The sequence below is a fragment of the Centruroides vittatus genome, unplaced genomic scaffold (assembly GCF_030686945.1).
Source record: "Centruroides vittatus isolate TY-2023 unplaced genomic scaffold, ASM3068694v2 contig_371, whole genome shotgun sequence".
NCBI lineage: Eukaryota > Metazoa > Arthropoda > Arachnida > Scorpiones > Buthidae > Centruroides > Centruroides vittatus.
The window spans coordinates 510,962-538,850 of NW_027122194.1; the positions used below are offsets into that span (position 1 = coordinate 510,962).

A 27,889-nucleotide genomic window follows, 5' to 3' on the forward strand; every position below is an offset into this window, starting at 1 on the left:
TACAACACATTACAGTTCACTTTTATTCCGGAATCCCGGGACAAGCAAAAGACTGGGAAATGAGAAACCCTACTCGTCATGTCACGGGTCCAAGCCAACTGACGGATAGGAAAGTTCGGAATGTCAATCGGAAAAATCCACTTTTGACTCTGACTCTAGTAGACATGCCAAAATTTGGAAATAAATGTAGCATTCCTTCGAAAGCAAAATTATCGCGATGTAAGTAATGAAGACATAAAAAAAATTCTTAGCCGTGAGAAAAGAAAATATCATGGCGTGAGATACGAGCGAAAGTTTCGAAGTTGGATCAACACTCGCGGACCATGTCGAACGGAAGTGTCAAATTGATTAAACCGTCAAATTAAGAATTTAGGGAAGAGCTCCTTTAAAAAGTCAGAAAGTCAAGAAGAAAGAACGGTCTCTTCTCCCTAGCTCAATCCGTTTAGCCTCTGTGTCGGTTTTCCTGTTGTTCGGATTTTATTTTCGTTCGGCCGTATTATAAAAGTTTTTTGGTATTTTTCATATTAACTTTATCCAGTTTGATGTTGCATCAATACACGAAACGTACAGTACAACCCCGACGGCGACCAGAGTCCACCAGTGGCCAAGCGGTCTTCGTATCCTGAACACTGGAAGTCCGGTCGGTGGGTTCACGCCTCGGTCGGTGGGTTCACGCCTCGCTCGGTCGGGCTGGTTATGTGTAATTTTCCGAGTTTTCTCCACGTCTGTAACGCCTAAATAGGGGCCAGTTTTCCTTAAAAGGCATCCTCTTAGGCAAAACGCCCAAATGTTGCGTTACCATAACTTAACAAACAAACCGACGGCATCCGACGAATATCTCCGAACAGCAAAATAATACTGGGCGAAATAAATCGAAATCTTAAGAATTTGATTTATTTCATCCGATGGACGAAAGATATTTATTCAAGCGATTTTCGGAGAAGGTCAAGCCTCAACACGTAGAATTTAAGATGGTCTTTTACCTCTCCACGGTGGACATTCTGCACCATGTTAATACCATGTAAATAATTTATTTATCAAATTATCTTTTGTATACACAACTGTTCTGTATATTAACAGCTGTTATGAGGATTGAGCTTCCGGCTAGGCTAGGTCAGGTCCTTCGCTCTCCTCATGACACCGTTCGGGTAGAAAGACTATCTGATAAAGGTAATAATGTTGACCTTAGATAATAATGACCTTCTCGTTTTCTCACTGTCTTTGTGTTTTGTAGGGACATTTGGGAGGGAGACACTTCTCCCTCCCCAACTTGAGGCCATTTGGCCATACGAAGTGGCCATTTATCGTACAAGTGAATATTTTCCGAAGTCTCCGATGGCAAGAACTCTTTCGTTTCATTTTTTAATACATCTTATTTGCGTATCGTAATATACTGATTTTTGTTTATAGACATGCCGAAGATGATCTTCGATCACACACACGCGGACATAAAATCACTGTACGCGAGGATATACACTGTTTGACCTTAACTCAAACTCTCGCACTCACACACTTACACTTCAAGCGCCTCGTTCTGTGTAATTCGACATAATGAAACAACCCGAATACTAGCACCCATAAATCCAACCGCTGGGTCCTCGTCCCAGGAAGTGGAAACGCCAATTTTAAAGATTAAAACACTTTAAATTGGTGGCCGAAGGGGCTCTGATAATCACAACCTGCATGAATTAAATGGAATTTTACACATTCGCATCAATAATCTCTTTGTGATGAATTTTTCTGTTAAATCTCTCTAAATTTATTATGGTAAGAAATTATCTGCGCACAAATCTCGCTCGTATTTCAATATTGCTAAGGCCGCGACTCCACTAGCCGTAAAAGGGCCGTAAAACCCCTCATCGTAAAAGCTTTTAATCACGTGACCATGAGGTCACGTGATTAAAAGCGAGTTGAACACTGCTCAACTCGCTTTTACGTTGGTTTTACGACCTGCTCAGGCGTAAAATATCATGGTCACGTGATTAAAAGCTTTTACGGTGAGGGGTTTTACGGCCCTTTTACGGCTAGTGGAGTCGCGGCCTAACTCTTACATAAGATCATCAATTAAAGATCTTCGTGCTCATCGTATATTTCATCACACTTGCAATGTGACAGCTGGTGATTTTTTTTGTTTTGTTTTGTTTATGGACCAGGCCCGTTTTAATGTTACCCATCGTCGGTTTCTGAAGATTCACAATTTGGGCTGCCAGACTGTCTTGACACACCAGGTACAGATCGCCCCGGGTTCTTCAACAGTCCGAAATCGATCTCAGAGCGGTAGACTGAAGTCTTAACAGCTCAAACATCCGGCCGTCACCTTGTTATACCAGGTGTTGAAAGTATAACAAGTAGCGTCACTTCCATATAAACAGTTTCTTATTGTGCGCAGGACACTTGCACATAAATTATTTTTAGTTGGTCTGCAATGTACCATATCTCTTACACAATATATTATTTCGGCGAGAAATTGAAACCATTTTGCTCACGACGCGTTTTAGGATCGTAAGCTTTAAATAGGTTGAACAAATTTGTGTCCCCTCCCACATACACTAACATCTATACATATGGAAATTATCCGGATTTTTGTTTGTTTCATTTCGCGACGTTTCAAGGACCCGAGCCCAAAAATGTAAAAATCTGAGGGGGGTGATTATGCCGGATCGCCGGATACTTTTCCCCGGTTTAAACAGCCAGAAAACAAAAATTATATAAAAGGTAACGAATTAAATGAAAACTGTAATTTTTTGAAAATAAATGACATTAGTTAATCTGGTGAATAGGCGGGACGATGCAATATTTTTGTTCTCCGACACGTTTCGTATCGTTTTCTCACGTTTATTCAATATATGTTTAGAACATAGCATAAAACAACTTTAATTATTAACATTCTGGATATAGGAAAAAAGAATTGACTTATCGCATTGGATAAATGTTCATTACAAACAAATTCCAAAAATTATTAAATAGTATATTAAATGCATGATGCTGAAGCACACCAATCCAAAATTGTTCTGAGTTTACAGGGAGTCCATCTTTCTTAATTTTTTCCAGTTTATGAGAATATTAAGCATCACCTTCCCACGCACAAGCCACGGAGTGAATGAAGGTTTTTCAAATGGAAGTGGTGCAGTTCTGGTTTGCTAAAAATCTGGAGGAGTGTTCATAGCTGCAAATAAATACTTGAATGCATCTCTTCGTAATTCGCTATGGCGAAACCAACTTGGTATTTCTGCCAATAAAAATCCAATATTTGACGACAGTTTGGATACTGAATGCTGAATGCGAATGACACACACTTGACTTAAACACATGAAGGAGATATAGCTTTTAGTCTTGACCAAACAGTTATTGCATCCAGTCTGTTGGATGCACCATCTGATGAAAATCCCACACAATTCGTAAGGCTCTGGCCACATCTCTCGATTTCTTCGTCAATCAGATTGAACAGGTTTTCACCTGTAGCTTCTTGAACTGGGTTTAACCCTAGAAATTCAGTTACAATTTCATTTCTCCTATCACTAAGAAATCGTACTAACACACACGTGCTTTTAGGTAGGAATATCAGTCGACTCATCGACGATGACGTCATATTTCTTATGTTTTTACGTCGGCAAAAAGACTGGGTTTTTAACGCATGAGAAATCACACTTTTTATCAAGCAAGCACACTTACTTCGGTGCAATTTTACATGTTCCAATATACTTCCACCTTGTGTGGTCAACAGAGCGTAGAGCATAATGGCATATCACGCTGACTGCAATTTGCAATCTGCTGCCTTTACTTCATTATTGTCATGCCTTCGAGTTTTTTTTTTTTTTGGATCCAGTTTCTTTTGGCCTTGAATTGGCGCTTTCCTTTTATGTTTCTCTGTTTTTTTTATGATATGATAAATTACAAAATCACTGTGATTTTTAAACGCGGTTGGTTATTTAGATCACATTTTGTAAACGCCTAGATAACTACCGGCAATTACCGGTAACACCGGTTACAATTTCCAAACGCGCCCATATATGACTTGAGTCTAGTGACTTCAGTGTTGCACGTCGCTTTAGCTGGCGGCCGAACTGTTGCCAGATGTAACTAACCAAAATATTTCTCTTAAAAAAGTATTCAGAGGAAGAAAAAATGTAATTTTTGTACAGAAAATTTCAGCTTGTAAAAAAAAAAAGCCAGGATAAGGCTAAAAGGCCAAAGGAAATGTCTGAGGCCAACCAAGTTTGAAAAAGGCCAGATTTCTGGAATCTGGCCTTAAAAAGGCCAAATTGGGAAGCGTGATTCGGGGAACGGAACCGCTTGACCATAACCGAATGACTTATAACGATCTTCTTTTATAAATAATAAATTAAAATTTAAGACAAACTAATTTTATTTCTTCTTATATAGTTTGAGCAATTTTTTTTAAAATTTCTCTGTCAATGAAGTAATTTACAAAATTAAATATACTCGAAAATTGGACATTTTATCCTTTTAAATAATTTATATAAAGCGCCATCTGATATTTATTTTTTAATTATCTATTCAACCGTTAAGTGAAAATAAGAAAAAGGAAAAAAAAAAAAAAAAAAAAAAAAAATGTATTAAGTAACGTTATTGGCTAATTTTGTATTTAATTTTACTAGACAACCAATAATATTTTAGTTACATTTTAATGGAAGAATTGTGATAGAAGAGTTACTCTTTATATTTCTTTGGTTATATCTTTGTTCAAATTATGGATTTATTTGAAGATTTACCGGAACCAAGTGATTGTTAGTAAATACATTTACTGTATTATCGAATATATTTGTTATTATTTATATATTTAGTTATTTTGAATAAGAAACATTTATTTTCTCATTTTATTGCAAATTTATAATATAGATGCTGTATTTTGTTCATTTAATTTATTTTTTTTATATTTCTCTTTATTTACAGCTTAAATTATGTGTAAACACGATTATTTTCTAATTAATCAATGCATTTTAGATTATTTTCTAATTAATCAATGCATTTTAGATTATTTTCCAATGAAAATAGGCAACTGCAGAAGTATTCTGATCATTGAATTTATTAAGCAGAGCAGATGTTGAATTACTGACTGTAGATCTATAATTTGAATTTGTTTATAAAGTATTTGACTTTTAACACACGAAAAAACATAAGTCTTATTGCAGGCTCTTTATGTAAGTTGTTAAAGCGAGATGACGGCACCTTAGTCTCGTTATGGGTGGGCTTGATTCCTAACAGAGTCACAGCAAGGGACTGTTTGCAAATTATGTAATGCAGATATGGATGGTGGTGGGGGTACAAATGCAGCTCTGAATGACTCGGTTGAGACTTTGTCAGAGCAGTAGACTACACCCTTAAGAATAAAATGAGTCAAATGATCCGATTCTCTAACTGTAAGGGTGCAACTATGCAGATGCGAGTGAGAACATCTGGTGAGAAGAGGCGAGATGTGATAAATATCGAACTCTGTCAGATATGTGCGAGAACCAGAAATTCACTCTTGACGGCGATATTTTGCTTGTGTGTGGTTTTCCTTTGCAAGAACTATATTGCTCACAACTTCTAGCTCACTTGCAATTTGCATCTGCATAGTCGCACCCTAACTTTGTGAGATATAGTTTCCTGAAATCGGCTTATTTGGAGTTTTGGACCTTCAAAAATGGAGTAAAATTTAAAAGTGAAGAAATACAAAACTTTTCTTAAAACAATGTTAAAAATCAACTGTTTTTTCCAATTTACTAGAGACAGATAAAAGCTCATAAAACATAAGAAACTCCATTGCATTGATTACTACTGAGGTGCAATTGGAATCATGATATATGTTCTGTTAATCCTCTTGTATGTTTAACAAGCAGTTGACTTTGGAAGGACTATATCTCATGAATGGTTGTAGATCATCTGTTCTTTGATTTTTTTTTTTTTTTTTACTTTTATAGGTATGATCTACAGCTCTGATATGGTCCCAATTGCCTCGTTCAGAGCTGCATTTGTACTGTGGTGGTAAGCAGGTAATAATTATGATACATTATAAGCATGGGTGTTTACAAAAACCCTATACAATGCTAGGAACTTTAAATTGATTGTTGTTTGTTAAATATATAGTGATTAACTGATAAATTTTTGGTCAAAATGATAAATTTTGATAAATTATTTTTGGTCTACTGATAAATTTTTGGTCAAATGGCAACAACTTACCCTATGCTATGTATTATTTCTTAGTAAAATTAAGGGATTAAGCTAAGCATTGTGAAATTTTGGGGGTGAATATGTACAGGATGGGATGGTAGTTGAAAAGTATAAAAATAGCATTACATAATTTATGGACAATTCCTAAGAGAAGAAAAATGATATCCTAACTTACTATGAAAAACAAATTTAGGATCAAGTTTTAATGTGGATAGTGATAAGACAATATATAGCTACACGGCCATCTGACTTACATTATCATATAATTGATTAACAAAGAAAAATCCTTCCCACAAGTCTGGGTGTTACTTTTTTAAGATTCTTGAAATAATTTGGTTTTAACATAAAAGTGTAAAAATTACATAGTTGCTGTATAAGGTATGGAAGCTAACAAGACATTATATAGGCTGCTATAATTTTGTTATACAGTCATGATCAGCATGATGATGTATGGAGATTGAATGATTCCCAAACTGAATTGCCTACTCATGATAAATTGTGAGGTTCTGGATTCAGATTGAAATGTAGATTCACAGTAATCAGTATCTAATTGCTTAGCCATCTTCCTTATTTCATTATACAGTCAAACCTGTTTTTATGCGGTCTTTTTTGTGCGGTATAGTTGGCGACTAGTCTCGTGCGATTCGTCATGTCTCACGTTGACTTATTATAGCTAAATAAACTTATTATAGTAATATTATTGCATGAATATGCGAAAAATGAAATAATTTATTTTTTAAGTCAACAAAACACCACCTGGACAAAAATATGTAAAACAGACGATAGACCAGACGATGCAGTCAAGTGCTGACATCTGTTGTCAATAAATTCTATTTCGTACGGTTTTGAGTTATTTTCTATGTGAGACTTTTTTTATGCGGTCCCTATTGACCGCATAAAAACAGGTTTGACTGTATAGTAAAACCTACAAAAGTCAGAACCTGAGTAATGTGGAAATCTTCCAGAGGTGATAAGTTTAAATATTTTTTAATGAAACAATTATATTACCCTAACAAATGTTATTTGAAAGCTGGAACCTGTGAGATGCAGATGAAATGGAAGATGATATGCTATTGCAACTAAATATGAGGAAGTATACTGTAAATGCAAAATCTGGAAATTTGTATGTTCTGTATTGCAATGCCATCTATCAGGAAATTATTTTTTGTTAGAGGAGTTTTAAAGCACCCTGAAAGATTCAGTCTTTCATTTTTTTTTGTGTTATTTTCAGTTTTCATTTTTTATGCTTATATAAATTTCCCCACAGAGATTGATGATATAATCCTTCACAAAATTGTGGATTTGCAAACTAAAGGTGACCAAGATGAAGATCAACTAATAGAAGAACCTGAGTCTTTAAATCAAACACAAGTTTTCAGCTACATGAAAGCTTTGAAACAATTTGGAGAAGCTACAGAAGACCAAGAATTTTCTGATAAAACTGTGAACTTACAAATTTGTTTCCATAACTTCATTAAGATCCAAAGACAACTAAGCAAATAGAATGTTTTATTAAAAGATGAACTTTGCCCACATATTTGTAAGTAACATCATCTCAATATATGTAGACATCAGTAAGAAATGCAATTTGAATAAACATATAAAAAACTTCCACCAAATCTCATAAAAAGGAAAGACAATAGAGAGCAAAAGAAAAGTGATAAAATTATATTTTGTCAATGTAGAAAACCTGTGACAGGTAGAAAAAAAGATAGTCCTGTCAAGTTTTCCAGCTTTTGCAATTTTTACTGTATAACTAATAAAATTATTTCTGAAATTCAGATAACAATTTAACATTTTCAAAGCAATTTTTGTTTTTGAAAAACATTTACTCTTATAAATTTCTGGAACTAAACAGCATGAATAATTTTTAAAATGAGATTATTTGTACTCTTTAAGTTGGTCCTGGAATTATATAAGATTTGTTCTATTCTGAAGATGAAGCCATGTTGCTTCAAAAATGATAAATAAAATTTGAGTTTCTAAAACGACTATCTTTAGTTAATTTTATTTCAAATAATATTTTACATAAACATTTGTGTAGTAGTATTTCAAGATATCAAAATAATAATAATAATAATAATAAAAGTACTTTAGAACATGATTTGTAGAATGCAAAATAGATTATCTATATTTCATAGTAAATGTAAATATGTTGTAAGTTAATAATACTCATTGATGCAGAAGTTACACACCAAGAAGATGGCATTGTAATTGAAACTTTAATAAAATGAACATGATGATATCTTATAGGACTTCCTCTTTCTTAGATACATATGGCAATATGATCAGGAATGGAAGCATACAGGCATTATATGCTATCTTGTGACAGATTTGTTTACAGATGTTGCAACTGTTTTTCCAAATCCCTCACGTATAAATGATTGAAGCTGGTCCTTTGATCCCACAAATGCTTAGTAGGTGACAGCAGCTTGTCATTGTGTGTTTTAATATAGTAGTAGTCTGTTTACAAACAGAATCAGGATTTGTCACTAAAGGTAATCAGTCTATAGCAGTTTGTGCTTTTCTGTCACAGCACTACTGCAAATGAAGCTAGCTGATGATTATGAGATGCTATTGGCAGAACATGTAGTAGTGCTGTGTTTACAAATTTGCATCTGCTAGTCACTTGCCAATGATATAGGAAGAGACAGAGTTCTGTAGTGAGGTTTGCACCTGTCTCTGGATGGTGGACAAATAATTTCTTCTGATAGTCTAGAACCTGCCTGTCATGTATGTATGATCTTCTACCCCAAACACCACTACAGTCAGAACAAAATAGCTGAGTTGGTGGGCAATTTGGTGAAGTGATTATCCTGCTTACTTCACTTGATGATGGAGCCTTTTCAAATTCTATCGGCTATGCAGTGTCTGAGTGCATAGTACAAGCATGCCTGATTGAAGATTTCCAAACAGGTACAGTACAATGCAAATTCTGAACACATTAATCATTGAGTCTCATATGTATAGAATTTTAGTAGTGAGTTTAAGGTACTCTGATAGCATTACCTGACATGAAGTTGGATTACATCTGTAATCACTATGTACCTGCCTTGAAACACAACTGTAGGCTGTTTTACAGGAATCAGACAGTTCTATCTTGGTACATAACTTTTTGTAAATAAGTGTGCATATAAATGCAGATATAAACAAGCAGCACATCCAATAGAAAAAAAATCTATATTCTATTTTTATTATTGATTTTTCAATTGACATTTTTATTTTATTTTAAAATTTTATTAGACTAGAGATAATGACACCTCACAGATAATGACAGCCAAAGGCAATAGGAGACCCATCTAGAAGATCTAGATTCAAATTCAGATCAGAAATTTTCACAGAAGGGGGTTTAAACTGCTCCTTGTTACCAATCATTACACTGTGGGTCTTGGTTAAGTGACAAGGGATCTAAAATAAGCCTTTTAATCATGCTTATCATGATTAAAAGGTCTCTTAGTACAATGCAGAGTAGAAAGGCTATAAAAAAAAAGAAAATACTTCAGAGAATAAAATAATACACAAACACTAAGACAAATAAAATTAAGAAATACTGTAAAAATGTGTTTTATTAAAGTAATTGGAAACAATAACTGCTCTATATTTTCAATGACATCAAATGATGATACAGAAAATTTCTAGAATAGTCATGTAGAAATACAAAAAATGAACAATTGTGTAATTCAGAGAGGAGTGTGTACAGGAATATTATCATGGGAAAGAAATCTGAATATGTATAATGTGAAAATTAAATTTCTGTTACATCATTTATATGTAATAGTACAATGTACTGTACATGTACAGTGTGCATAAGTTTTTGATAATTCTGTAATACTTTTTATTTTATTTTTATTATTGTAATGTAAATATTTTTTGAAGTTTTCTCTAAAACCTAAAAATAAATTGAAACTTTTATATTGCTCTTAAGTTTCCAAAATGATCTCAAGACATAACCAGAGGGATCATGGTAATTATACATAATAAACATTTCTTGAAATTCACACATGTTCCAGCAGAGTTATATATATAAAAAGAAAATACACTAATGACAAGACACTTCCAGATCCTGTTATAGTTCTATCTTCTATCTGAAATTTTTAATTATATTTTTTTAATATATTTAATTTAAAGTATATTCTCTCCACCTCAAATTACTAGTGGCTTGTCCCTGTTCATCATACTTGATTAAAACATTGGGTTTACTGTAGCTGAGCTATGATTCCTTACCATTTAATTTTTTCTGAATTTCAGGCATGCAAAAACACTTATCAGTTAAGGTCCACTCCACTATCAGAAGAAACTATTATTTTCTTTGTTCTCACTGATATTGATGCATAACTAAGTTTCACTCCTGTATTCCAAAAATGAACTTTCTCAATTCAAACTTCTTTTTGAATATTTAGATTTATATACCTTACTTCAGAGAACAACCCCATTGAAAAAATTAAGAAGCTTCATTAAATTAACACTTAAATACAATAAATAAATAAATTTACATTTTTATTTACACACAATAAATTTACAGTTTTAGAGGTTACTTTAAATAATTTGATAAATATTTTTATATGTTGTCCATATCCATCTTCAGATCAAACATAGAGTGAAAACTTTTTCTTTATTTATTTTGAACTTGCATTATTTTACTCTTTTAATGATATTCACTTGTGATAGCATCTAAATCCACAGATCTAGGCATACACCTTCCTTTTGTTAATTTATAAGATTCTTTTATGTAGAGAAAGAGATACATAGAAGTAACTTTCTGATAAGAATAGCAGTAGAGCTATCTATCTCTACCTCGTCATATAAAAATCCCATAAACAAAAGGAAGATGTAAGTCTAAAACCCTGGATTTGGACATTATCACAAGAAAAGAGCATTAAGAATAAATAAATTGGAACATTACCATACAAAAAAGAAAGTATAAAAAAATTTTTATTCTGCATTTGATTTGAAAGTTTTGTTTTACATTTGATCTGGAGATGGATATAGACAATAATAAGAATGTTTATCAAACTGTTTAAACTGTCTTCCAAAAAAAAGTAATTCAATGAAGTTTCTTAATTTTTCCTTTTTGAATGTTTACATATCTGTGTTCTCTCATTTTCTCAAAACAAAAAATTCTTTCTCTCCAACATTATTATTATTATAAAATCCTGAATTTACAATGATAGAATTTTTATACATGATTTCTCCTTGATTCTAACAATTACATAATGTTGAAATGTTAAACAAGTTTTTAAAGTTCTTTCTCTACTTCCGGAGCAAAATTATTATGAAAATACTGTATATATAAAGTTTTTAAGCAAGCATTTTTCTTTTATGCATATTACAGATGAGAAGAATGAAATTAAAAGATTTTTAATATAAAAAAAAATTTTAACTTTGAAATTTAATAACATGAATATAAAATCCTTTTTATTCTTTATTCAATTCTTCACTCTAGGAATAGTTCTTAGTAATGGCACTGCTGACACTTTCCATGTTAGGTTATAGAATGATCAAAATTGAGAAAATTTTATTTTAACAAGCAATTATTTATTGTGACATTGTCACAATACCAGGCTGAAATTTTTAATCATATTTTTTTAATGTATTTAATTTAAAGTATATACTCTCAACCTCAAATTAGTGGATTGTCCCTGTACATCATACTTTTCCTATTACCAATAGTCATGCCAGTCATCTATTAACTCCTTTCAGGGGAAAAGTTTTGAATTGAAATGACTTCCAATTTGCGTCGGAAATTCATATGTAGTTAATCGGGGTCTCCTGTCCCTAAGTTTTTCATGTCTGGTCTTGTCTTTCATCTATCTAACCCTGTTCTCTAGATTTAAGGAAAGATGGACTGACAACAGTGGGATTTTATAGGTTACAATTTTTTCAAATTGCAGCTCAACAAACAAACAAAAATTTTAAAAAAGCAGCAGAGAAAATTTTCTCTAGACAACAGTATTTAAAATGACAATGGTAAACTCCTCTAATGAAGAGTTGTACCATTGTCATTTTAAATACTGTTTATGGAATATAAAAATGGTTGATTTTATGAATAAAAGGATAATTTGATTTTTTCTCATATATTGATATATGTATGTATGCATACATACATACATACATACATACTAGGGAGGTTTTGCTCTCTACTCCTTCAAAAGTTATGTGACGATTCATTAATTTCAGGTGATGCCATTTCTACTTTTTTCCTCTGCTACTGTAGATGGCCCAACTCTTGTTTGCTCACTGCATGGGTTTTGCCCACTTGTTCCCAATATAGGCTATTCATAAAAGAAATTTTGTGAAGGTTCATCAATTCTCAGTGCTACTGTTTATAATTTTTTCCCTTGATGATTTTAAGCCAAGTATTTCATATATATATAGAGTAGATACAATTCAATTCAATATTAATGAATAAATAAATTCATCAATATTATATTAAATTAATATTAATAATTTAAAGAAGAAATAACTTCTTTTAAAATAATAATTTACAGTTGAATATAATAAAGAATTAATTAAATACTATTTATAGCAAAGATCAAAGAAATTCCTAAAAAAGTTTCTTCAGTTCCTTCAGATGATAAAATACATTCATTGTTTAATGATTTACCATCACCTTCAAATATGAATTCTAATGCTGCCGTGAAGAGAAAAGCAGATGACACTCCCAATATATCCAAACCAAAAAAAACTCTTACAGGTATATTATTATTTTTTCTCTTTAGGAAAAGGTTTAGACAATTATTAAAAATATTTCATTTAAATTTAATTTTTTTAATTAATATATAATATATTTTTAAGGTGTGTATGGATTACAAGGATTTTTTGCAGAGAGAAAAGGAGAGAGAGAAGAAATGCAAGATTCACATATTTTATTTGATACATTCCACAAAAACATAGTTCATTTAGATTCTTCCATGTATGTATATACATATATAAAACTTTTTATAACACTTAGATTTTACTCTTTTTATAATCAATAGTTTTTGAAATTTATTTCATATATTTAAACAAAAAAAATATGTATATATATATATATATAATGCTGTCTTTATTTGGCTGCTTTCTTACTTTTTAATAATAGATTTTTGATACAGATAATAGAAATAACTGAAATAAACTAATAAAAATAGAGAAATTGGGGGATTTAAGTACAGTTGACTTCCAATTATCCACAAGCAAATTGTGTTATGGATTATCTGTGGACACCTGTGGACAAGGTCAATTACAACCTCAGCTAGTCATCCATCAAACTGATCAGCTGTACAGGTCACTGGGTATGTTCCATTTTCATCAGTGGGGATGATGATATGTAATAATAATAATAATAATTTATTTTTGAAAAAATGCTAATTACCATTTTTTAAATTTATTACAGTATAGTTTTATTATTAATTTTATATTTTATTGTTAATTTTAATTTTTATAAATGTTGTTATTTATTATACATATTTTTTGTTTTTTTTTATATGCCATTATATGGGTAGTTGTTATAATGTAAAAAAAAAAAATCGCATTTTATTGATAATTGATTATTTCCTCAAACTGTCCATTAACTAACAACCATCTACTTTCATTTCTGGTTTAAATAGAACATCCCCAAGAAGTCTCAAATAGCTAGCTAGACATTTGCTGCCAATGTAGAAGTATTTGTAGTGTCTTTTTTATTCATGGAATTTGATTATCCACAGTAGTTGTGCCACCCATTACCATAGATAATTTGGAGTTGACTGTATATATCAAATTTGAAAACAGGAAATTTCATGTTTTACATTAACTTTAAACTATAAAGAAACCAAATAAATGACAGCAATAGAAATGTAAAATTGTTGATTTAAAGAATTCTATTTTAAACAGTATATAAATCCAAAGAAACAGTTGAAGGATAATAGAAGCAGAAGCATATCTCAAAGGTCTCAAAAACATTTTATTCATTTAAGATCTTTTGTCTTTGGCTTTCGATCTCACACCTGAAGATGAGATGAGGTCTCAAAAATGTTTATTTGTACATACTTTTGACCTCTAATAATTTTTGTGCATTTGTTTCTTTGGGTTTTATATTCAATATATAAAAAATTTATAAATGTATACTTATGTTTTAACAATGTTTAACCCCCTAAAAAGATACTAAAAATATCTTCTCTACTTGCCATGTCCAACCACCAGGAACAAACTATTCTCCATACTTATGTTATTTTCAATATGTTCAGTAACAAGGATTTTTCCTTAATACAATAAAGATTGATTGATGATTGATGATTTTCAATATGCTCAATATATATTTATGTTCTTTATATCAAATAACAATATATTTGTATTGGTCAAAACTCCATCATTCCAAACAAACAATTCTCTTGACTGAATGATATCAACATCTAAATATTTATTGTTTCATATACAGTAATGTTTTTTGTAATTTTATTATATTTAGTTTAGTTTATTATAATTAGGATTTTGATATTTTGTTGTTAAAAAAGTTACATAATTATAATTAAGCTAAAAAAGTTTAATTTGCTAGCTTTAATTTCATATAAATTGCTAAAATACCTCTAGGCCAGCGATTCCCAACTAGGGGTATACGTACCCATGGGGGTAAGCAATAGGTTGTTTTGGGGTACAGAAAAAAGTTAGTTATTATGGCAGAAAAAAATAATATATTATGTATCACAAATTAATAGTATTAAAAAATTATTAGGTAAAAAATGTTTCTTGCAACAATCATAAACTTTATTATACATTTCAAAATGCAAAAATAGAAATAAAAACTTATGCTGCCGATTGTACAATGCAACAGATCAATAAATGTTGCGCAGTCGGTCAATGGTAGTGGGGATACCATTATGCATGATTAGTGATTATGCTACGGACTTTTGATGGTGGGGTGTATTACCATTATTATTATTATCTCTCAACAATATCCCCACGTGTTGTTTGAGAAAAGTATTTTTTTGTTTATAAAAAGTATTTTTTATTGTTAGCAAGGAAAAAGACATAGCTAGTTTCTCCAGATTTTCTCTACAAGTTGTAATTTTTTTCATTATTTATTCAGTATTTTTATTAATTTTTTATTGACAAGACTAAGTCTTGTTTATAAAATCGTACTGCCTGCTGTATTACCAGTTTAGAGATATGAAGGAGTACATGTCAGAAGTTGCAATTTGGCACAGAGTATTAAGTGCCCAAATCATGCACACATTAAAAAACCAGACTTGTAGGAACTCGGGACCAAGAACCGAGTCAAAATAAAATTTAAAATGGTGATTTTTCCTTAACCTCACTTGATCCTAAGCTTCACCTTGTTTTATTTGCAGCTCATCTCTTTTCTTATAGTGCTAAGAATGGTGATGTTACATTGATATGCCTACTCAACCCTATTTACTTACTTAGATTTAATATTTATTTAACTCTAGCAATCTTCTTTCCATGTCATATCATCACCCTCAGAATCATTATAGTAAGATGAGTTTCATTTTTATTTTTTGAATTTTGTCCAGGCATCAAGGTACAGTAGTCTATCCTTAATGGAATAAAATGCTCTAAAATAAATAAGAAAATGAAGTCCTTACAACTTAGTATTACATGGAATATTTCTGTATAAAAGAAAATATGAAACACAGAGTGATTATTTCAAGAGAAAGTAATCAACCAAAGTATGTTTCACATTACATGTTATTCAATGTGCAGTCAAGAGTTATTGAACAAAATAAGTGTTCAGTTCTGAATGAATGACTGTATTATATTAAATTTGTCATAAAAATGTTTTATAATAGGAAATAAAAATTACACAATAAATTTATTATTACAATAGAACTTACATTGTTTTCTCCAATAATTCTGTAATTACTATAGTTGCAGAGTTGCGCTGTATGGTGTATTTGATGGACATGGAGGAGCCCGTGCTTCAAGACATGTTGCCGATAGGTTTCCTGATAGTTTAGCAAGCAGCTTTCCCAAGGGTACCAACATGTGTTCAAGCTTCTGTCTGAACTTTTTTAGACATTTTTGGCACATTAGTAATAAGGTCAGTTGTACTCGATAACTATGGCAGTCTCTAAAACTGGATTTCACACAGTTAATCGTGAAAACAGAGTTATCGACCATAGGCAGTTTTGCAGGTGATAATAATTCTAGTTGCAGTATATTAATTGCCAAAAATATTAATTATAAGGGTTAGTATGACATCAGAAATACTTTGGAACCTGCATGGAATGGAATTAATATCAATGTCAAAAAAGTTGTTCTCATATACAAGAACAAAAATATTCATGTTTTAAAATGATTAAATTTCCTTTTTACAAAATGATGTTCCCTCTTATGCAGGATTCATTGTATTTTATTGAGTTTATATCATTTTTAATTTGTATAACTGCACGCACTTTATTCTCCTAGGTAATGTTGAACAAGTTGAGAAAGAAATAAAAAAGTGTTTATTAGAAACTTTTAAAAAGACAGATGAAGAGTTTTTAAAGGAAGCAGCTAAAAGTAAACCAACATGGAAAGATGGAACAACTGCAATAATTGTATTACAAATCAATAATACACTATATATATCCAATCTCGGTGACAGCAAAGTAAGATATTAATTTAAACTTTCATTAAGTATTTTTAATTTCATAAAAGGAATCTTGTTTCTGGCAGTTTTTCTTAAAGAATTCATATTGAATTTTGAATATAATATAAAAATTTTAATGTTTTGTCAAATATTTAGAAAAGTTTTTATATTCAATTAAAGTGTAAAGTAGAATTTTTTTGTTAATAATTGTGGAGCTGTAAATTCTTGTTTGATTAACATCAGAGATGAAATATAAAAGTTTTTAGCTTTTTTTCTTTTTAATTGTATAAAGTATATATTATTAATTTAATAACAGTAGTTTGAGTTTTCAATGTTCTATGAACATATATATTTAATCACTTTTTGATTTACAGTGGGTGATAGGTAAATGAACATAATCCATTCCAAGACTTTGTTCACTATCCGAATTGTTTGTTAACCGATTATCGATTTACCATAGGTTTTTTTTTATGGGAATTTGATTAATTTGTTCTGGAGACCCCAAAAATAAAAGTAAATACTTTTTTACTATGTTTATTTATATGTAATAATAAAAATACATATATACACAATCTTGCATTTTTATTAGTCATGTTTTTTCCATTTGTGGGGGTTAAAGAATCTATCTGTCAATTGCTTTTCTCTCTTCTTCAGGATTTTTCAGAATTAATTAATAGCATTGTAATTGTAGAGATCCCTGAGCCTATTAACCTCAACCTAGTTTGGATGCCATTCTAAGACCGTTGTTCTGAAATCTTCCCACTTCTTTAAAAGATGTTTAATAGCAGATATCAGCATTAATCCTCTTTTTCAGAAGAAAACATATCTTGCTGAGTTTCTTGGTGTTCTTCATTCAAGAGTTCTTGGCATTCTTTTGTCATCAGATCAGTTTCAGGTTTCATTATGAGCTCTTCAATATTCTTTACTTCTCAAATGTGATTTTTGTTACTCCTTTAGCTGCCTGAATCATCTTGATTATACTGTATTGTCTTAGATAAGATTGAACCTACTGTAAACCTGTTCAAGCCATACTGCCCAGCAACATCAGACATCTTCTGCACACTCTATACCTTTGCTATTATACTCTCACCTTTCGAAAATAAAACTGACACAATACTTAATTAGTGCCTGCTCGACAGTCTCACAAATACTATAAAAGAATTGTTTCTGTCAGAAAAATAAAAGGCTGGAATTACAAGGGAGAATTTCAAAGTTTGGAGGAATACTATCCGACAGGGTTGAGCATCGATGTCGATGTCTCCTGCACTCCAAAAAAGTTTCGAATTGTTGCCTGAAGACAAGGGAAGACCAATCGGTACTCATTATTTTATGTCGCTTCTTGTTGTGTTTGTTCTGGAGGTGTTCGTTATCCAATCATGTGTTCATTGTCCGAACATAAAAATCTTTCACAAAAGTGTTCGTTATCCGATTTGTTTGTTAACCGATCACCCACTGTGTAGTAAAAATTAGTGATGGGACAGTACCAAACTTTCTCCCAATTTTCGATTTTTTTGAATACTCTCTAAAGTTTATTTTAGTTTAGAAAACTTAATGATTTACATTACAAGCACAGTACATTCATTAATTAATAAACATCAAGCTTAAGAATGGAAAACAATCAGGAAATCCAGAATCAATCTTTAGAAAGAAACATGAAAATTCTCCATTTATATGTGGATATGCATGCTTTTATTGTGTGCTACAAAATAAATTTGTAATTATTTCAATTAAAGTTAATATTGCAACACTAACCCCAAAAAAAATTACAGTTAATTCCCTTTTACTCAACAAACTATCCCATTGTGTCATATAGGGTCACCATCTTTAGAAACTGATTCATTGCCGAAATGATGATCGGGGGAGGGGAAAGTAAATGAGAAGATGCATTTTTTTCACGCATTTTGCAACAGACATGTTTTTAACTCCATTGTATTTAACACTAAATGAAGTTTAGTAAATGATGCAACAAGCCAAACAAATATCATTGCCACAAGTTAACCAAATTTTGAATTCATTCACTCAAGCCAAGAATATCTAGACTGAATCAATTTTTGAAACTCGTATGGCATTAAATTTGTTGCAAACAAATATTTTTACTCAGAAATGTATGAATCACATTTGAAAACTTATTATTAACTTAACTTATTACAGCATAATCTGTGAATCATAGTAAAATTTTTTATAATTATAATGAAAAAGTTGTTTTATCATTATAAATAAACATACCAAATATTAAAAATAATTTCATATATTTTTCAATTAAAATACAATTTTGTTTACATTTTAAACTGTTTTGCTGACTGCTGGCCTTGATTTGAAACTAGATAGTTTAATCAATGTTAACTAACTTATAATTAAAAATTTTAAAAAGTAGGCAAATTTATGAAACAAAAATTAACGAAATTACTAAAATATTAAAATAAATTTAAGTTTGATTATCTTTTGTGTGAAACAACACTAAAACAATTTATATAGTTGTATCACAAAAGAAAAACTTGCAATTAATTTTAAAAATTGTAGTTAGTGATTCAAAAAATGCAGGAAAAATTGGATAAATAAAAATTATTAAAAATAATAATTAAAATAAAAAAAATAAAATAAAAATTAAAACTTCGAACAAAAACTTTTAATTAACACCAAAACACTCAATTTACACCAAAACAAAAACTAAAATTAAAATCAAATCATTTGAAAATTAAAACAATGTTTTTAAAAACTGTTTAAAAATTGCTTTGAAAATTTCAAATTGTAAAGCAAATTAATTTTAAAATTTATGTTATTTGTGTGTGGTGGTGATGGAACACTTTGCTTTTAATATTTATTTAAATGTACACAATACAGATTGCCGGTCAAGCCAGCCAGATGACAACTCTAAATTTACCCTATCTCCCGTAAAATGGGAACAATAAATACCAACAGAGTGCAGTCTCTTATCGCTCTGACTACACAAAAGAATGGTCCACTGTGACAGATGTTACCTTGTATATGAGCCGTTGTGTGCTTTCTGTTTAATTGACATTAAAGTTTCCAACAAACTAATATTTAATTGTTAATATCGTAATTTAAAAAATTTTTAATCTTTGACCAAAACAAATAATTAATTTTCTTATAAAATGTGGAAGAATCATTTTTAAGAATCAGAAATCATGATGAGGTTTTCTTGATTCCGATACCCAGAAAGTGTCTGATTTTTCCAATTCCAAATAATTGACTCATCACTAGTAAAAATGCATGTAAATGTTATGAATCCTTGCATATACAATTTTTAGTTATAAATGCAATAACAGTTTTTAACCCTGATTTTATCATTTTCAAATATACATTTATGTGTATCTTCCAATATACAAAGATACATAAATATGTCAAGAAAAATTTATATACATTGACTCTCAATCCTATTCTATTAATAAGTTTACTAAGTTTATAGGTTATTCACTAATGTGTTGTTGTGTGTATTAATAAAACAATACATTTTTTGCATTATTGAATTCAAATTCTTTGTTAATGGTTAGTATCTATAAAAGACCACTGTAGATTTTTTCAGTATTGATTAAGCAGTTTATATTGTTTTATTTTATGCTCTATGTTTTCGTATTTTAACTTATACTTTGGTTACATTGGTGCAAGTCGTCATTACATAAAATATGAAGGAAAAAATTAGTTAAAATATTGTCAAAATGTTACAAATGAGGATATGAATAGATTTCTCTGTCATTCTGATAACAATTTTATTTCTGTATATATTTTTGTATATTATAAACTTTGATTCATTATGTAGTTTTTAAATTTATGATTCGGATTATACCACATATGATATTTAGAATTTTTATTATTGTTTATCAATTTTATATTATAACATAATTAAATTATATAAAATCAAGTAAAATATTATTAATGTAGTACTGTATTATAAATGTACAGTATTTATGCTTCAGCATCTCAGATCATAAATCTACCAGTACTATAAATATATGCAAAATTCAAAGTGTGTCTTATCTTAAAAATTATAATAACTTATTACATTTGTAAATTTTAAAATATAAATTTTATTAAAATTTAAATGCTTAATTATGAATATAACAAAAATATATTTTTATGAAGTATCTATTAAGCAAATTGCCATGAATTTGTTAAAATTTTAATAAGATGACATAGCAATTTCTGATAACTTTTGCAGTCAGTTATAAGAATAGAATAGAATATAACGATTTACATGCCAGATGATAGTTCTGATAAGTAGTATAATGAGACTGAATTATTGAAATATGAATGTTGAAAATTTTATCTTATATTGTGCAAAAATAGTGCTAGAAAGGTTTTGATTTATTTATTTGAATGACAATTGATAGATTACTTATATATTGGACTATCAGGTTTGTTATTTACTCAGTTAACAAATTAAAAAAGAAATGGCTTTAGCATATTTCTTTTTTAATTTGTTAAACTGAGTAAATAACTTACTTATTTCTAGAAAGAATCAATTGATAAAAATTATTATTTATTGTTGTTATACTTTTCATTTACTTTTAAATGATTTTTAAATATTAAATTTTGAAATATTCATTAGGCAATTTTATGTCGTTTTAATGAAGAAAGTAAAAAATATATGGCTTTGAATCTGAGTAAAGATCATTCACCAACTGATTATGAAGAAAGAATGAGAATTCAAAAAGCAGGTGGCTATGTAAGGTATGTTAAGTTTCAATTAATTTCAGTTATATATATATTAACTGAATAATAAATTATCAATAAATTTAATAATAGATTTTGCTAAATTATATACAAAATATTACCGTATTTTACGGACTATAAGACGCACTTTTTTCTTTGAAAAATTGCTTAAAAATTAAGGTGCGTCTTATAGTCCATAGCGTCTTATAGTCTGTAAAATACGGTACATGCTAAAGATATTTTAAAGATGTTTGTGTGTATATATGTAGCTATACTACAATGAAATCTGATTTTAGCATTTTTATTCAGTGAATGAAACATTCACTCTTAGCATAATGATAAAAACTATTGATGTAGTTTTAATTAAGCAAATGCTGTCTTCTTTAGACAATGGATAAAAAATTTCCTGTCTTTTTCTATTCTCCAAAACCTCTTAGGTGAACAGAATCAATGAATTACTTTTTTTAAAAAAGTAAAGTAAAAACATCATGAATATCTTCACTATTGTTTGTCATTTACACTTGTGACAGTCCAAAACAGAATTCTTTTATACAGGAACAACCTTTCCTTTGAGGCTATGCCCAAAGGACAGGTAGTTCCTGTATATAAAAATTATGTTTTGAACTGTCACTGGTGTAAACGACAGAAAGAAAGCAAAGGATATTTGCAATGTTTTTATATTCTTTTAAAAATTAAATGCCGTTAACCAAGGTTTTAAATATTTACTTAATGAATTAACTGTTTTCTCAAGATGGTGATCAACACACTAGTGCCAAATTATGTTAATTATCATATAAAAATAATTTGGCTGTTTTTGATTTTTGTTTTTTAAAACATATTCTTTTACAAATCAAAACTGTATATTTATTATTAAAAAAACACTAAATATTGTGAAATATATATAGTAGTTTTTAATAAGACTGTTTATGACAGATATCTAAGTCTCCAGTGAGAAGAGTTTCTGCTAAATTCAGGTTCTACTATACATATATTGTATAATACATACAATACATTCATTTACGTATTGCATATATAGCATTATTAAGAATTTTCAATTACATTATAAACTTGTAAAATGATGTAAACCCAACTTTGTACATGTATTAGAATATCACGTAAGCTGGAAGTGCACTTTACAAGTTCCTACTGTTGTGCCATCTGGATTTTTGTTAGGGGGCCTGAAATTTTTTGATTCTTGTTTCCAAGACCACTCTCTCTTAACTATCTTCTTCATATTATATTGTCCTTTTAAAGGGGTGAAAGAGTCAAATCAGTAACCAATTGGTACTAAGGCCAGAAGCTTTCCCCATAGGTCTGCTTCCTATGAGACCCCAGCAGGTTGAGTGGACATGTACTAATCCCTTTTGAAAAAAACTCCAATTCATTTAAGTGTAAGGCATAATCTTGATCTTTTAGTCTATTGCACCTGCTTTTATGATTAGTATAAATTTTTATGATTTTTGAAATGCATAGTTTTTTGTTGATTATCTCAATGTAGTGTTATATAATTTGTACCATACTTCTAGAAGTAGAACCTCAGTTTATGATATTGAATCTCTGAGTTATCAGTTTGATATATGAATGTAATAATGCTTTCTTAGGAGCCAATTAGTTTATAAAAGTAGAGTTTACTTTATTAAACAGAAATTAATACAAGTTTAAATGATATTTAACTTCTTAACACACTGGGATGAATATAAAATCAACCTTACTTAAACCAAATAACCAGAGCAAAAATGTTCTACTAATGTGAAGATTTTCGATGCCCCTTCTGGGCTCTTCTTCAGGCTTTTACAAAAATCTGTTGCAAGCTGTTCATTCAATTTTTTGAATTTCACTTAGAAGGCATTCGATTTCTGATGAAAACATGCACGCATTCCAAGATATTCAAATATTGGATAATTGTATGAGATTCTAAATGAGCACAAGATTCAATTCAAACCATTAAAAGACCAATACAAAATTAAATGCTATCATCCATTAGGACTTGCCATGCCGTAGAAAGCGACATTTCTTCTTTAAAATTTAAAATTTAAGGCAAGTTGCAAGTCCACATGCATTAATTTTAAAGAAGAAATGTCGCTTTCTACGGCATGGCAAGTCCTAATGGATGATAGCATTTGATTTTGTATTGGTCTTTTAATGGTTTGAATTGAATCTTGTGTGCATTTAGAATCTCATACGATTATCCAATATTTGAATATCTTGGAATGCGTGCACGTTTTAATCAGAAATCGAATGCCTTCTAAATGAAATTCAAAAAAATTGAATGAACAGCTTGCAACGGATTTATGTAAAAGCCTGAAAAAGAGCCCAAAAGGGGCATCAAAAACATTCGCATTAGTAAAACATTTTTGCTCTGGTTATTTGGTTTAAGTAAGGTTGAGTTTAAATGACTTTCTATATTTTTAAATCTTCAATATTCTCTATTGTCTATTGTCTTTTTAAAAGCATTTGAAATTATTTATTATTGTTATCACCATTTAAAATTAATTTAACTATTGAATATGTTAACATATTTTTAAAAAAATGGATAAAATTAATAATGAAATTCTAATTCACACAAATGTTTCTATGAATTCTTTTTTATATTTATTGGTAAATAAAAAAATAAATGATAAGTTAATTTGTAAACTTAAATTATCATTTCTTAATAAAAAATTACAAATTAAAACAGTTAAATTTTTTTCAGTATGTTCTTTGTTTATATAAATATGGTTGGTACAGTTTTAATATATATATATGTTATGGCCAATGTCCAAAATCTAGCCAATTTGCAAAATTGCTGGCCACTTCTAGCTGTGGCCAAAGCCCAAAATATATGAAAATTTAGGACTACAGACTACTAAACCTCTTGGCTTCCGACAAAACATTTTAGCAATTTACAAATGTTTTTGGAATCCACTTGATTCTGGCTTCAGGTTTTCAGAATTTGTATCGAATTGGAATGCATTGAATAGAACGCATGTGTAGAATTCAAATTTGAACAGACTGAGCCATATTACATCACTTCAGCTATAATAATGTTTTGTACCATGCTTGCCATGCTTTGGATGGCTGTATCTCATTCCTAGAATTGATACAATTGGAATTATATCTGGCTTTAAATATTTCAATGGACTCTAAGAATCTGATGTGTTCTCAATTTGTAGAGGATTGATGAGATGGGCCAGATTTAATTTAGTCTGTGTGTGGTCTTCCAAGGTAAGCCTTGAGTGATGATTTTTGAGTGCTTTGTATCATAATTATGTCTACATATCCACTTTTTGATGACGTTTTGGTGGCACCCTTTCATGTAGACTAGATCCCTCCTGAATCTCTCATCTTTTAATGGAATTCTATACATTGTTGGGAGTTTCTGGCAGTTTAGGGATTCAACGAGTTGTTTGGGGATCTAGTCTAAGTGGATGCCACCAAAAGATCAATATAACAGGATATGTAAAGTACTCAAAAATCACTGCTGCCCTATCAAGGTTTCCCTCAGAAGACTATATAGAGGCTAAAGTAAATCAGGCCAGCTCACCAGATCCTCTGCAAATTGGGACCACATCAGACTGTTAATTCATTTGAAGTATTTAAAGCCAGATATAACTCCAATTATATCAACTCTAGGGATGAGATATAGCTATCCAAAGCATGGCAAGCATGTATGAGATATCATTATAGCTGAGGTGACATGATATGGCTTGGCACATGTCTTATACTAGCCTGTTCAAATTTGAATTCTACATGTGTTTTATTCAATGTACTCAATACAAACTCTGAAAACCTTAAGCTGAATGCTGAAGACATTTCCAGTGATAGAAAAGTATATTTTGGTAATTTAGGATTACTTTGGGCTTTGACCTGCCAATTTGCTATGCACCCAACAATCAATGGTCAGTTCAAGAATTGTCTAAGAAAGTGACCAAAGCTAGAAGTTTTGAAGAGTTGGATCATGCAGTTATGGGAGTTGATCATACTATTTCTAACTCACATTATTACAACTGTGAAAAATGTCTTTACTTTAGTCAAAGTAGAAAAAAAATTACTTTTAAAGCAAAGAGAAAAACTAATCAGTGTGCAAATTGCTTTATTTTTGTTGAAAAATTGTATGAAAATAAAAAAAGTGTATTTACATTGAAAAAACACAAGAGGAACCTTTTTAGTGAACAGTTTAAAAAATCAGACAAAAGAAAAATGGCTTTAGTTGTAGAAAAAACTCATCTATAAACATAAGATCTACTTAAATACAGCTGAAAAAAATCATGTCAAAAAATAAAAACTCTTCAATCACAATTAACAATAAGTCTTTAATCCCTTTTTAAAGATATTTAATACAAATATACTTTATTACACATACATAGAATATTATTACAATGAAAGGGTTATCACACACCTGAAACTATTAATGCCTTGTATATATCCCTAAAATGCATTTTGGCCTCTGGTTAATGGCCCTCTTCAGTTAAGTGAACAACATTTATAAATTATAAGGCAAAAATTTTTCTAAAGAATTTATTACAAGATTCACACTTACAAATGTTAAAATTAGAAACTATTAACAATCAAAATGTTTAAAACTGTACACTTAGCTGTCAACAGCTTTATAAATGCACTGTGAACATCTTGACACCATATGCTGCTGTCAAAAATCTTTATGGCTTTATTACATCTCATACTTCACTGAGCCCCATTACTACTACCAAATTATCAAGTACATACTCAGTACCATATGTTGACCTATTAATTATCATACATTTTACTCTAAATTTAATTAAATCCACAACTAATCTTATAAAATTCTTAGTTACCTTTGGTGTGGTGAATTGAAAGTTTAATACTTGCATGAACATGCATAATACACACCCATATTGCCATTTTAGTTTCACCCTGCACCAGTCTATAAAGTTACATTAGATCCATTAATTTTAAGGTATTAATTGGCTAACAAATTTTAAGGCATATCTTATATGAGAAGTTAATTATAATCTGTCATTCAGTTTTTGTATCCAATTGATTATTACCATATCAAATTCACTTGTACATTGACCTGATGAACTTTTGTATGATTTGTTGTATGGTTATGAGCTGGTAGGGCTTGAGCTACTAGGCCAGGGATGGCGAACCTTTTTGATTCCATGTGCCATATTGTAAACATACTTAGCTTTAAAGATGTTAATGCGTGCCAAAGTCTTAGCCTTTGAATAATGATATATTAAAGAAATTAAAAGAATATGCTTTAATTTGAATAAATGTAAAAAATCTGATTGAAAAAAGGATGGTCAGGTGATAAACAGAAAGGATGATTGAAAAAGACAGAAATCATATGATACATTACGTGCCAGATGATTTCTCCAATGTGCCACTTTGGACATGCATGCCATAGGTTCGCCAACCCTGTACTAGGCTATGCAGCCACTGCTTAGGAGTAGTCATAGATTGGACAACTGAACTGCTTATGGTATTAATGCCAAGATAGTTGTGCCACCTATTGTCTATTCTCATACTGTCATTATCATTTATCAAATTACTATTTCTGCTTTTTTCTTTTATTATGGCTATGTGCTCAAACAATTTTCTTTTGTGTTCTTTTCTTTACTGATTATTTTTATAGTGTTTTTATTAATTTCACAACCATACTTATAGCAATGTTACTTGACTGTTGAAAAATCACTATTATACTGTATAGCTTTAATGTGTTCTTGTATATGGGTTTTTAATTGACATTTGGTTTCTCCAATGTAAATATTTGGAATTGTACAGTTATAACTGAATTTATACACCACACCACTTTGTTCAAGAATATTGATTGTTTCTATTTTATGTTTTTATTAATCCACAACATTATAGTATTAGTGCATTTTGGAAATAATTGGATATTATAATCTATCAATATTTTCTTCATTCTTTGAAAAATGTCTTTTGTATTGGAACTTTAATACATTTGTCATTCTCAATTTTTCTTCTCTAATTGTTTCTCAGATTTTTTGTTCAAGATTTTAACAATTTTTAAGGATTTCTTTTGGATATTCATTCATTATATACTGTACAGTACATGTTCATAATTTTGGATATTTCTTCCTGTTTTATTTCTTCATTAGTGATTCTGTGTTGAATTTTGTCTATATACATAGTAAAAGTATTTTTCTTTATATATTCTGGTATTTCAGAATAATAGTTGATTTTGTTTTAAACATTGCATTCTTTTTCATATTTTTGTATAATTTATCATTTTTTCTCTTTATTATATCTAAAAATGGTATTATATTATTACTTTCTTTTTCTATCTCAAACTATATATCTGGGTCAATCTTATTAATACTATCCACAAGATTATCTATGTTAACTAAATTATTTTCATAAATAGCAATGCTATTATCTGCATATATGTTATATAGAACAATATATTTGACTAATGTGAATTGGCTGGCCAAAGTGTTTTTAAATTCTTTATATTTCATGAATTGGCTATACTTTGAACATTGACCATAACATATATATGCATAGTAATGTAAT

At 30.0% G+C, this 27,889-nt stretch overlaps 1 protein-coding gene across 1 annotated transcript in view; it reads left to right on the forward strand.

The window, feature by feature from the left end:
- Positions 1 to 4,581: 4,581 nt before the first annotated feature.
- Positions 4,582 to 27,889, forward strand: part of LOC136975379 (integrin-linked kinase-associated serine/threonine phosphatase 2C-like) — a 28,343-nt gene continuing 5,035 nt past the window's right edge. The window contains exons 1-6 of the mRNA XM_067270421.1: positions 4,582 to 4,748; positions 12,701 to 12,868; positions 12,970 to 13,087; positions 16,018 to 16,124; positions 16,558 to 16,739; positions 21,288 to 21,409. Of these exons, the coding sequence (XP_067126522.1) occupies positions 4,712 to 4,748; positions 12,701 to 12,868; positions 12,970 to 13,087; positions 16,018 to 16,124; positions 16,558 to 16,739; positions 21,288 to 21,409 (734 nt within the window). The 5' untranslated portion in view covers positions 4,582 to 4,711. The remainder of the gene's footprint in view (positions 4,749 to 12,700; positions 12,869 to 12,969; positions 13,088 to 16,017; positions 16,125 to 16,557; positions 16,740 to 21,287; positions 21,410 to 27,889) is intronic.